Raw genomic sequence first — 12265 nt, forward strand, 5'->3', positions numbered from 1 at the left:
TTAAATAAGAGCCTGCAGACACCCCCCCCCCCCGCCCTGCGTCATGTCATCTCCATGATAGGAAGCCTTGGTGCCCTGGTGGGAATGAAAACCGCAGTGGAAGTTTGGTGATGAATATCACTTTATTTTGCAGATAATGAGCAGTTGGCTCGGTCAGGTACCAATTGCTTAGAAAACTTAGTCATATCCAATGGGGAGAAATTCAGCCCGGACGTCTGGGATGAGACGTGCATCTGTATGCTGGATATCTTCAAAACCACCATCCCACACGTGTGAGTGCACATGTGCCTCTCGCTGTTGATTTCCATGCGCAGCAGACATCTTAAGACTCCCAGGTTGCCTTTCACATGGATCATTTTCCTTCTTTTGCGCTCCCTTCAGCTTGCTGACCTGGAGACCTGCAGGAATGGAGGAAGATTCGTCAGAAAAACATTTGGTAGGATTCTTTGTTGTTGTTTTTTCTCTGATCTCCTGTTAGAGCATAAAATTAAGCAATCCAAAGAGTTTATGCTTTTCTGATGGGAAGTGAGTAAAAAAGATTATAAGATTTAAAAACTAGGGGTACGGGGTGCCTGGGTGGCTCAGTGGGTTAAAGCCTCTGCCTTTGGCTTAGGTCATGATCCCAGGGTCCTGGGATCGAGCCCCACATCAGGCTCTCTGCTCAGTGGGGAGCCTGCTTCCTCGTCTCTCTCTCTGCCTGTCTCTCCACCTACTTGTGATCTGTGTCTGTCAAATAAATAAAATCTTAAAAAAAAAAACAAAACAAAACTAGGGGCACCTGGCTGGCTCGATGGTGGAGCTTGCAGCTTTTAATCTCAGGGTCGTGAGTTTAAGCTCCATGTTGGGGGTAGAGATGACTTCAAAAACAAAAAAGGGCAAGCTTTAAATCTATATATGTTCATTAGCATCTGTTTTAGAAAGTACAGAAATTAAGTCACCTCACCCAGTAAAAACCACAGTTTACCTTTCTAGTTTTTTCTTTGTGTAACGACACACATCTAACCCACACATTTTTTAAATTTGGGCATACTTGGCACATAATTTACCTAACAGCATGTGAGCATTTTTCCAGATTTTTTTTTTTTTAAGATTTATTTGACAGCGAGAGATCACAAATAGGCAGAGAGGCAGGCAGAGAGAGAGAGGGGCGAGTAGGCTCCCTGCTGAGCAGAGAGCCCAATGCGGGGCTTGATTCCAGGATCCTGAGATTATGACTTGAGCTGAAGGCAGAGGCTTAACCCACTGAGCCACCCAGGTGCCCTTTCCATATTCTTAAATATTCTTTGAGAGCATATTTTTCAGTGACTGTACGTTATTATAATCTATTTAACAAATTCTCCCTCGTTGAACTCTCAGTCCTGATGTTTTGCTGATAGAAGCAATGCCTTGATATAATTATCCTTATTTATTATCCTCTGAAATAAAGAATGCTTTCCCCCACACCTGTGAGATAGTGGTTCTTATTTTCTGTGTGAGGCCACATAGAGAAGTTCTGATTCAAGTCTCACTTTTAAATACCTTAGTGTACAGGGGTTTTGTAATATTAACTTCTATTCCCAGATAACTGTAAGGCCATCAGATTTTTTTTTTTTTAAGATTTATTTATTTATTTATTTATTTGACAGAGAGATAGAGAGCACAAGTAGGCAAAGCAGCAGGCAGAGGGAGAAGGAGAAACAGGCTCTCCACTGAGTAGGAAGCCCGACACAGGGCTCGATCCCAGGACCCTGGAATCATGACCTGAGCCAAAGGCAGCTACTCAGCCAACTGAGCCACTTAGGTGCCCCTGGCCATCAGATTTTAAAAGACATTTGGGTGACACCTGCCTGACTCAGTCAGGGGAGCATGCAATTCTTAAGCTCAGGTTTGTGAGTTAGAGCCCCACGTTGGGTGTGAACCTACTTTAAAAAAAAAAAAAAAAGGCATCTGGGATATAGCAACTTAAAAAATGAAGCACCTTATTTAAACATCTTTTGTTAACTGTCATCTGTCAATGTTTTAAAAAGCTATTACTAGTTTGTTTTTGAGCTTGTCCTCATTAATTTGCCATACTCATTATTTTGTTTGTTTCTTAAGTAGGCTCCACACCAAGCATGAAGCCCAACTCAGGGTTTGAACTCACAACCCTGAGATCAAGAGCTGAGATCAAGAGTCTGATGCTTTGGGGGCATCTGAGTGGCTCAGTCAGTTAGGTGTCTGCCTTCAGCTCAGGTCATGATCCCAGGGTCCTGGGGTCGAGCCCTGCATCAGACTCCCTGCTCAGTGAAGAGTCTGCTTCTCCCTCTCCTGCTCCCCCTGCTTATACTCACTCCCTCTCTGTCAAATAAATAAATAAAATCTTAAAAAAAAAAAAAAAAAGTTGGATGCTTAACTGACTGAGCCACCCAGGTGCCCCATGTCACACTCATTGTTAAATCACTGATACATAGAGGGGTGCCTGGGTGGCTCAGTGGGTTAAAGCCTCTGCCTTTGGCTCAGGTCATGATCCCAGGGTCCTGGGATGGAACCCCGCATCGTGTTCTCTGCTCAGCGGGGAGCCTGCTTCCTCCTCTCTCTCTGCCTACTTGTAATCTCTGCCTGTCAAATAAATAAATAAAATCTTTAAAAAAAAATCATTGATACATAGAGAAACACCTTCAAAGTAGGAATAAGAAAATGTGAAATTTTAATGGGAGGGAGAAAATACACTACATCCGTAATCTGTCCTATGCAGCCTAGTTAAGCAGGCAGTATAACTGTACTTCAAGCTAAGCCTGACACCTAAATTCAAGTTGGTCCAACAGTGTCAAAACAGGCACATCTCTACCCAGATACTGAATTGTAGATAAAGAAAGTGAACATTGTATTTCTCTTTGGGTTAACTTTCAGGATATGGATCTGGACCGCCAGTCTCTAAGCAGCATAGATAAAAATGCCTCTGAGAGAGGCCAGAGCCAACTCTCTAACCCGACCGATGACAGCTGGAAAGGTAGACCTTATGCAAGTAAGGCCACATTTTCTCGTTGTTTTCATCTATTTATTTTAAATAGATACCATGTTTACATAATTCAAATATTCAGAAAGTACAAAAGGGTGAACATGATAAGCCTTTCTTCCACCCCATGCCTTAGTCTGCCAGTCCCTGCCAGCCAGAGTTACCAGTTTATGTGCATTTCTAATTGTACCCATATGCAAGAAATAGCATAGCCATAAACACATGCATATGTACACACACACACACACACACACACACACACAAAGCCTCCTGTCCTTTTTATACAAATTACAGAGTACTATGTGGTATTCTTTTTTCATTTAGTGTATTTTTGAGACCATTCAAAATCAGTACCTAAAAAACGTTCACATTCTTTTATGCTATTTATTGTATGTCATTCCAGGGTATAGATGTATTATGAGGTGCTTAATTGGGTTCCTACTAATGGACGTTTATATTATTCCCCATCTTTTTCTGTTACAAACAGTACTACCCTGAATCACCTAATATGTGTGTCTATATAATGAATTCCTAGCTGTAGGACTGCTGGGTGAGGTGCATTTGTCATTTTGACACATAATTACAGATTCCTGCCCATTAAGGTTGTACCTGTTTACATGACCCTCAGGAACACGTAGGTGATGTTTCCTATCTTTGGAGTAATTTTTATTTGCGGTTTTCTAATTTTAAGGGAAACTGAGCAGTTTTTCATGTGTTTAAGAACCTTTGTTTTTGCATCATCTGTTCAAATTGGTCCTCATTTTGTATTGGCTTTTCATCTTTTTATTGGTTTGGGGGAGCTTTTTATGTGTTAGAGATCCCTTTTCTGGACATGAGTTTCAGATTACTTCTATCACTTTGCCTCTTGTGGCAAAGAGGTTATGTTTTACTGTGGTTATATTTTACTGTTTACTATGTTTACTATTGTTTAAAAAAAAATGCATTTAACAGTTGCTGTGAGGCAGGCACTGCACTGTGTGTTTCATGTGTGTGACCTCGTGTAATCGTCCCTCGAGCCCTTTGAGGAGGTGCTGTTGTTTACGATTGTGTGATCTGGGACCGAGATAGACAACACGACTTGCCCCTATGAGTAGGGCTGGGACTCAGACACACTTCTAGCGGACTGAGAAACTGGAACACTCCTGGTTTCGTGGTCTGCTCTTTTTCTAGCTGTGGCCCTGGTGCTTTTCTTCAGAGCAGTCCTACCCTCTTCTCCTCGCGCCGGCCATCGGCGTTGACACCGCCGTTAACTTCCGCAGCAGTCTATTAGAAACAGCCATGCGTGGTCCCCAACCAGCATAACCACCCACAAATCCATTAAAAAGACGGCACGTCAGACACTCGCACGCTGTTCCTCAGTATCTGCCGCGGGGGCCGGGGAGCAAGTCTCCTGCCTCAGCAGCTCCAGAGAAAAGCTTGGCTTGTGGGGGGAGGGAGGGCGGTGCACGCATACAGGTCTTGAAATAGAGCCACTCTTGGTGCAGTGAGAGGTCTGTACTCTGAGAGGGACCTGGCACTTGAGAGCCCTGCCCTTCCTCCTGGGAACATGCTTACTTTGTCCCAACCGAGCCCACCCTGTGGGTGTCAGTACAGTGAGCGGGGCGGCGGGCACAGTCTCACACCACTTGGACTGTTTCCTCCCTTTTCATTTTTGGTCCAAGCTGACGTCACTGAATTGGCATAAGTTAAATGCACATGTGCTGCAACTCCACCATGTTCTTCTTTAATTAAAACTGATTCTGCTGGAGAATTAGTGTAAATGCACACACACAGTTTAACAGATGAGATGACCCATCCTCATTTGCCATCACTGAACGCTTTAATATTTTCAACATTCTGATTCTATAAGAATATCCAATCAACACCAGTGAAGTGCCCGACATGGGCCGCCCCTGAGCCCAGGGAGTGGGAAGACAAAGATGGAGGAAATATTAACCAGTGTAGACAGAAACCACACCAATAATTTGAACAGAGAAGACGCTACGTAAAGAATTATTAGCTAGTCAAAGATGGCTCACCACTGGAAGAGGAAAGGGGGACTCTTGAGGGAACCCGAAGCAGATACAGAAAGAGGATACCACCTCCACAGCAGACAGACAGCCGTAGGGAACTAAGAGCAGAAAAGAGCCCCGCCCCTGCCCCTCAGTCTGACTGGCAGCCACTTTGGAGAGTCCGGCTGCTGCAGGAACCTGGGGCCTGGGGTGCTTAGGCCACCGTCTGGAGCTGTCTGTAGGAGTCTGGCAGCTGGTTGGAAGATGGGGTCCCTGCGTAGCTGACCCCTCCCCTCAGGTCTTTGCTCAGGCATCCCATTGGCAGGGAGCCCTTTCCTGACCAGCTCGTCTAAACTCGCAACCCCACCCCGACACCACTTCTCCCTCCTCCCCATTCTTACCTTTGTCGTTGTCATCTGACATACTGTACCTTAGACTTAGAGATCCTGTTTATTGTCTCTCTGCGCTGGGGTTTTGTCCGGCTTCTCCACTGTTCCGCCACAGCCTCAAAAGCCATGGCTGCCTGACACATAGTAGGAGCTCGGGGAGTACTTATCCAACACTGGCTGAATCATTATTAGGGTTAATCTTTATCATCTAATATAGATCAGAAACTGTTTGCCAGCCTCCTCATCAAGTGTGTGGTCCAGCTGGAACTGATACAGACCATCGACAACATTGTGTTCTACCCCGCCACGAGCAAGAAGGAGGATGCAGAGCACATGGTTGCTGCCCAGGTAAGATGACCAGCTTTGAGGGGTGTCCTCGTGTGGGGGGAGGTTGCTCGGTGCAGTGCTACACTGGGGCCAGCTCGTTGTGGCTCACAGGAGCCCGTCGTGCTCGCCTCTCCCCAGCCCTGCCTTCAGTCATGCCCTATTGGTGGCTTGAGAAATTGGTTGCAGTGGGAATATTTATACCACGGCAGTCAGCAAACACTAAAAATCAGGGCTTTTTTTCTTTAAATTTCCCAGAAAGTCAGTTTACTAGCATCCCCTAGTCACATGCCATCCTCCCCACCTTGGTGCTTTGAAAAAAGAGTGTTATTAATCAGGGGGACTCTTCCTCATAACTGGCATACAGTTTAACCATAAATGAGAGAGAAAAATATATGAATAAAGATACCAGTTTTCAGGGCGCCTGGGTGGCTCAGTGGGTTAAGCCTCTGCCTTCGGCTCAGGTCATGATCCCGGGGTCCTGGGATCGAGTCCCGCATTGGGCTCTCTGCTCAGCAGGGAGCCTGCTTCCCTCTCTCTCTGCCTGCCTCTCTGCCTACTTGTGATCTCTGTCTGTCAAATAAATACATAAAATCTTAAAAAAAAAAAAAAAGATACCAGTTTTCATTTAAAGTTTACTTTTTTGTTTTGTATGCACAGCTTTTTATCTAATATATTATCCTTGGAGACAGAGGATTAGGTATCCAAAGTTGGACAGTAACATTACACCGTAGCTTGTAAATGTCAGTGCTCCAGGGGCTAGCAGATCTGTGAATGAATGTTCAGAGTTTTGGTATATTCACAGAGTTGTGCAAACATCACCCCTGTTTAATTCCAGAATATTTTTATCACTGCTGAAAGGAATGCCCTAACCATTAGCAGTCACTGTCCCTTCCCTCCTCAGCCCAGTCCTTGAGAACCACTAATTTCCTTTCTGTCTCTGTGGATTTGCCTAATCTGGATATATTTTCTATTACTGGAATCATGTCAAATGCGAGCTTTTGTGTCTGGCTTCTTTCACTGAGCGTAATGTTTTCCAAGTTCATCCCTGTTGCAGTCTGTACCTATAGCATGTTAACATCCATGTTACTCTGTAAGTGTGTATGTGTGTTCATATATAAAATAATATTCCATTGTATGGTACCACATTTTGTTCATTCAGTCATCGTTGACAGACGGATGTTCCCTTGTCCAGCTATGATGAATAACACTGCTGTGAACGTTTGTATATAAGTTTTTATGTGGACATATTTTTAATTCTCTTGAGCATGGGGGCACCTGGGTGGCTCAGTGGTTAAGCCTCTGCCTTCGGCTCGGGTGATGATCCTGGAGTCCTGGGATCGAGCCCCACATTGGGCTCTCTGCTCAGCTGGGAGCCTGCACCCTCCCTCCCCGCCTGCCTCTCTGCCTACTTGTGATCTCTCTCTGTCAAATAAATAAATAAAATCTTTAAAAAAAAAAATTCTCTTGAGCACGTACCTAAGAGTAGAATTGCTAGGTCATACATTAACTCTGTGCCTGTCTTTTTGAGGAACTGCCAGACTCTTCTAGAACAGCTATCCTGTTTTACCTTCTGAGCCACAATGGATAAAGGCTCTAGGTTCTCCCCATCCTCATCAATGGTTGTTTGGTTGGTTTTTTTGGTTGTTTTTTTTTTAATTATCACAGTCATCTCTGTGGGTGGGAAGTGGTATCTCACTGTGGTGTCAGTTTCCATTTCGCTCGTGACTAGTAACACTGAGTATCTTCTGTGTTTACTGGCCATTTGTGTATCTTTGGAGAGATAGCAGTTCAAATCTTTTGCTCATTTCTAAATATTTTAACTTTCCAACATTGAATCGTAAGTTTTTATAGATTCTGGATACTAGTCCCTTATCAGATACATGATTTACAACTATTTTCTTCCGTTCTGTCATTGTCTTTCCAGTCACTTGATGGTGGCCTGTGAAGCACAAAAATTTTTAATTTAATGAAGTCTGGGTTTCCGTTTTTTCTTGAGTCCTTGTAATCTTAGTGTCTGTCTAAGCAAGCATGGCCTAATTCAAGGTAACAAGGATTAGTCCTGTTTTCCTTGAAGATTTTATAATTGTAGCTTTTACATGTTGGTCTATGATCCATTTTTTAGTTTGCTTTATGTTTGTTTCGCTCAGTTCATTGACCTTTATTCTTTTGCCTATGGCTATCAAGTTGTCCCAACACCGTTTATCGTAGAGACTGTTTTTCCCCCAGTGAATTGTTCTGGTACCCATGGGGGAAATCACTTGACCCTAAATATAAGGATTTATCTCTGGGCTTTCAGTTCTGTTCCACTGACCTATATGGCCATCTTTATGCCAGTACCACAGTGTCTTGAATTGGAAGTATGAGTCTTTTAACTTTGTGCTGCTTTTATCAACATCGTTTTGACTATTCTGTGTCACGTGTGTTTCCATATGAATTTTAGGACCCAGCTTGTCAATTTCTGCAAAGTAGTAATCTGGGATTTCAATAAGGATTGCACTGAATTTATATATCAATTTGGGGAATACTACAGACTACTATTTTTTTAATCTCTGGCTTATTACGAAGGATAGATCCATTCCTAGAAGGCTCAACAAATATAAAATCCCTAAGTATGTCTCCCATTTTGGGCGACATATTCAATAAAAATTTCTAGCATTTTATACCTATTTTTATATTTTTCCCCCTTCACTTTTGAAAAACACAGTTTTCGAGCTTGCTACATTCATTAATCATCTGGTGAAGCTGAAGATCCCACTCAGGCTTTGCTTAGCCATTTCCGTCTTTCATATTGTGTTGTGAGACTCACACCTTCTAGCATATACAATACAGTTTGACTTTCTCGTTTTCTGATTTCGTTCTAAAATATAAAGAGAGGACAGTGCAGTCCTGTGGTGAAGTAACTGGAGAAGCACATACTCAGGTTCACACAGCAAAGGCAGTACTGACAGAACAGAAACTTGGGCCTGCAAAGCCTGACGTCAGGCAGGAGCCGAGCGTAATTCTTCCCCCGGCCAGTGAGCAGAACCTAACAGAGAAATGTTCAGGGTGGTGAGGAATGAGGTGTGTGATTCTTAGAGAACAACTTCCGGCGAGTGAGGGCTGCCTCCGTGTCCAGAGCCAGCCCGTCCTCACTTAGCTCTCCCGCCCTCCCCTTCTAGCAAGACACACTGGATGCAGAGATCCACATAGAAACAGAGGATCAGGGCATGTACAAGTGCATGTCTTCCCAGCACCTCTTCAAGCTGCTGGACTGCCTGCAGGAGTCCCACTCATTCTCAAAGGCCTTCAACTCCAATTACGAGCAACGCACTGTCCTGTGGAGAGCAGGTAAGGCCACACAGCAGCTAGGACAGGTGGCCGCACTGGTCACCATCCTGAAATGTTAAAGCCTTAGGGAAACTCCTGATACTGTACACTTCGCTGGAATAACTTGCCAGATATTTCATGCTTGAGGGGAAAAGGAGGACATACTGGATACATTCCATCCCAGGACCAGGAGTACTACCGCCTGGCACGTGGGAGACTTTCAGGAAGTATTTGCTGCAAAAATGAATTGATAGATAGAGACTGAATGGATCTAGCAAACCAAGACTTTTTACATTAGGTTGAAATTATGTATTTGGGGTGCCTGGGTGGCTAAGTTGGTTGGCATCTGCCTTCGGCTCAGGTCATGATCCCGGGGTCCTGGGATTGAGCCCCACATCAGGCTCCTGCTTGGCGGGGAGCCTGCTCCTCCTCCGCGACTGTGTTCTCTCTCTCTTGCTCTCTAAATAAATAAATAAATAAACAAATAAATAAAATCCTTTAAAAATAATAAATAAAATTCTGTAGTTAAGTATGATATAAAAACTCTGGTGGTCTTGGAGAAACGGACTGCAGTCCTGCATTAGCTGAGGCTTTTAGAGGTTCTCTCTCTTGGCCGCCTCCAAAAATACATACATAAACCCTGGAGGTAAGTGATACATGTAAGGTGACAGTGGGAGTCTCATGTCCTGAACTTTACACAAAATTGATACTTTATATAACTTTTGTTACCATTACTGGATAACCATTCGTTTTCTTCCCAAATGCCTATTTTAATCCACAATTTTATAATGTCATTTTTCTTTATGGCTTTAACATGTCTAGATGATTTATGCCTTTGCCTGCGATAAGGCTTTTCTTGTGAGAGTGGTTCACACATCTCTGAGGCTGATTCGTATTGCTTTGTTTAAGGCGATGTGATTAAGAGTAACATGTCACTTACACTTCAGTTGAAAAAGAATGTGGAATATTTCTTTCGGTGTTCCCTAAAGTAACTAGGTAATGCGTGATTTCTGAGCATTATTCCAGAAGTGTGCACTGTTTATATGACTGTCTAATCTCTAGGTTTTAAGGGCAAATCTAAACCTAATCTTCTGAAGCAAGAAACCAGCAGCCTGGCCTGTTGTCTGAGGATCCTGTTTCGGATGTATGTTGACGAGAACCGCAGGGATTCCTGGGAGGAAATACAGCAGCGACTTTTAACGTAAGAAGACTGGTTTCTGATGAAATGTCTTATCCATAAGACACAAAATGCATCACAAGGATCCTCTGAATTGAAAAGAATAAGAGAAAAATACCTATGTGGTAGCCCCCCATAATCTACTTTCGTTTTTGCTGCTTCCTTCGATTTGCTGGCACTTGTGTTTCACTTTTCTTAATGCCCTGAATAGGGCGGGACCTCATTTCTTTCGTAAGTTTCTTAAGGCTCAGAAACACAGTAAGAAATGCTTAGAGCTCAGAATCAGCAGGCACCTGGGTGGCTCATTTGGTTAAGCGTCAGCCTTCGGCTCAGATCGTGATCTCAGGGTCTTGGGATCAAGGCCCGCATCCGGATCCCCACTCAGCAGAGAGTCTGCTTCCCCCTCTCTGCGCAGCCCAGCTTTTCTGCTCCCCCACTGCCCCACTCATGGTCACTCTCTCACTCTCAAATAAATAAATAAAATCTTAAAAAAAAAAATCGGCAGGCCTGGAATGAAGTCCCTTTAGGGCGATGTCGGCTCTAACCTCCCACCCTCCCTTCTTCCCAAGAGAAATGTATTGGAATCATGTGGATTATCAGGCTGTCCTGACTTGGATTACGCAGAAATGCAGCAATGGGGAGACAGTGGGATGGCGTGGAGATAGCCCCCGACAGAATAGATCTTCGCCACCCAGCTTCCTATGAGCCAGATGCTATGTTTAAGCCCTTTACACTCTTGTAAGATTTAAAACCATTAACATGCGATGCTGACAGCCATGTAATAAGACATACACTCTCCTGGCTCCTAATGCTAGTGGGAATGTACAGGGAGGGGATTTTTCCAGAAAGCAGGTGGCATTAAAATCAGGAGCCTTAAAATGTTCAGTCTCTCTCTTTGACGCAGTAACCCCACTGTTATGGAATCTACTTAAAATGTCTTAGAGGGCACCTGGGTGGCTCAGTCAGTTAAGCATCTGCCTTTGGCTTGGGTTGTGATCCCAGGGTCCTGGGATCAATCCCTGCATCGGGCTCACTGCTCAAGTGAGGAGTCTGCTTCTCCCTCTCCCACTCCCCCGGCTTGTGTTCCCTCTCTTACTATGTCTCTGTCAAGTAAATAAATAAAATCTTTAAAAAAAGAAAGAAAGAAAAGAAAATGTCTTAGAGGGACACCTGTGTGGCTCCGTTGGAGGAGGCTGCAACTTTCGATCTTGGGGTGGTGAGTTTCAGCCCCACATTGGTGGTGGTGATTACTTTAAAAGAAAAAGTAGCAGCAACTGTATGGGACAGGAGGAGAGAGAGAAAGGCAGTGTGTGGTCAACTGTGGATGACTGGCTCTGTATTCATTGTGTGCAAACGCTGATTGGGCCCTAAGCTGTGAGCAGGCCCTGGGCCAAGCCGATATCAACAGGCAGGCTTCATTTCAACTACACAGCAACCCCTGAGTTTGGTACAGTCATCTCTCCCTGTTTTACAGCTGAGGAAACTGAGGCTTAGTGATTTGCTCCATGTGGCAGGGCCAGAGAAGCCAACTCACTTGTTGCAAGAACAGAGTTCTCCCCTCCAGGGGCGCCTGGGTGTCTCAGAGGGTTAAAGCCTCTGCCTTTGGCTCGGGTCATGATCCCAGGGTCCTGGGATCAAGCCCTGAGTTGGGCTCTCTGCTCGGCGGGGAGCCTGCTTCCCTCTCTCTGCCCACCTCTCTGCCTACTTGTGATCTCTGTCAAATAAATTAAAAAAAAAAAAAAAAAAGGTTCTCCCCTCCAGTAGAATGTGAGTGGTCAGTGTGGTTGACGTGTCTCCCCCTCTCTTGTTCTCCAGTGTGTGCAGTGAGGCCCTTGCCTACTTCATCACCGTGAATTCTGAGAGCCATCGGGAGGCCTGGACAAGTCTTCTGTTGTTACTTCTAACAAAAACCCTCAAAATAAACGATGAAAAGGTAAACACCAGGAAACTCTAATGTCCCCACTGGGACCTAGGTTTGGGTGCCTTTTTTACTCAGTATTTAAAGTAATGATTTCCTTACTTCTTCCATAACTAGCAGCATTCTAGATTCGTCAGAGAAAAGTTCATTCATTACAAAGCATGCTTTATCATCCTGGGGCTC

The 12265-nt window shown here is 44.3% G+C and overlaps 1 protein-coding gene across 2 annotated transcripts in view; it reads left to right on the forward strand.

Moving 5' to 3' along the window:
- Window positions 1-12265, forward strand: part of ARFGEF2 (ARF guanine nucleotide exchange factor 2) — a 100657-nt gene that overhangs the window by 84344 nt on the left and 4048 nt on the right. The window contains exons 32-38 of one of the 2 annotated variants that reach the window (XR_014315368.1): window positions 134-272; window positions 382-436; window positions 2869-2983; window positions 5572-5702; window positions 8840-9008; window positions 10050-10289; window positions 11912-12097. Coding sequence is in view for 1 of the 2 variants with exons in the window: in XM_082744783.1 (XP_082600909.1) it covers window positions 134-272; window positions 382-436; window positions 2869-2983; window positions 5572-5702; window positions 8840-9008; window positions 10050-10188; window positions 11980-12097 (866 nt within the window). In the remaining variant the exon portion in view is untranslated. The remainder of the gene's footprint in view (window positions 1-133; window positions 273-381; window positions 437-2868; window positions 2984-5571; window positions 5703-8839; window positions 9009-10049; window positions 10290-11911; window positions 12098-12265) is intronic. The other variant, XM_082744783.1, reaches the window with a different exon arrangement.

This window comes from Mustela nivalis (assembly GCF_964662115.1).
Source record: "Mustela nivalis genome assembly, chromosome: 8".
Lineage (NCBI taxonomy): Eukaryota > Metazoa > Chordata > Mammalia > Carnivora > Mustelidae > Mustela > Mustela nivalis.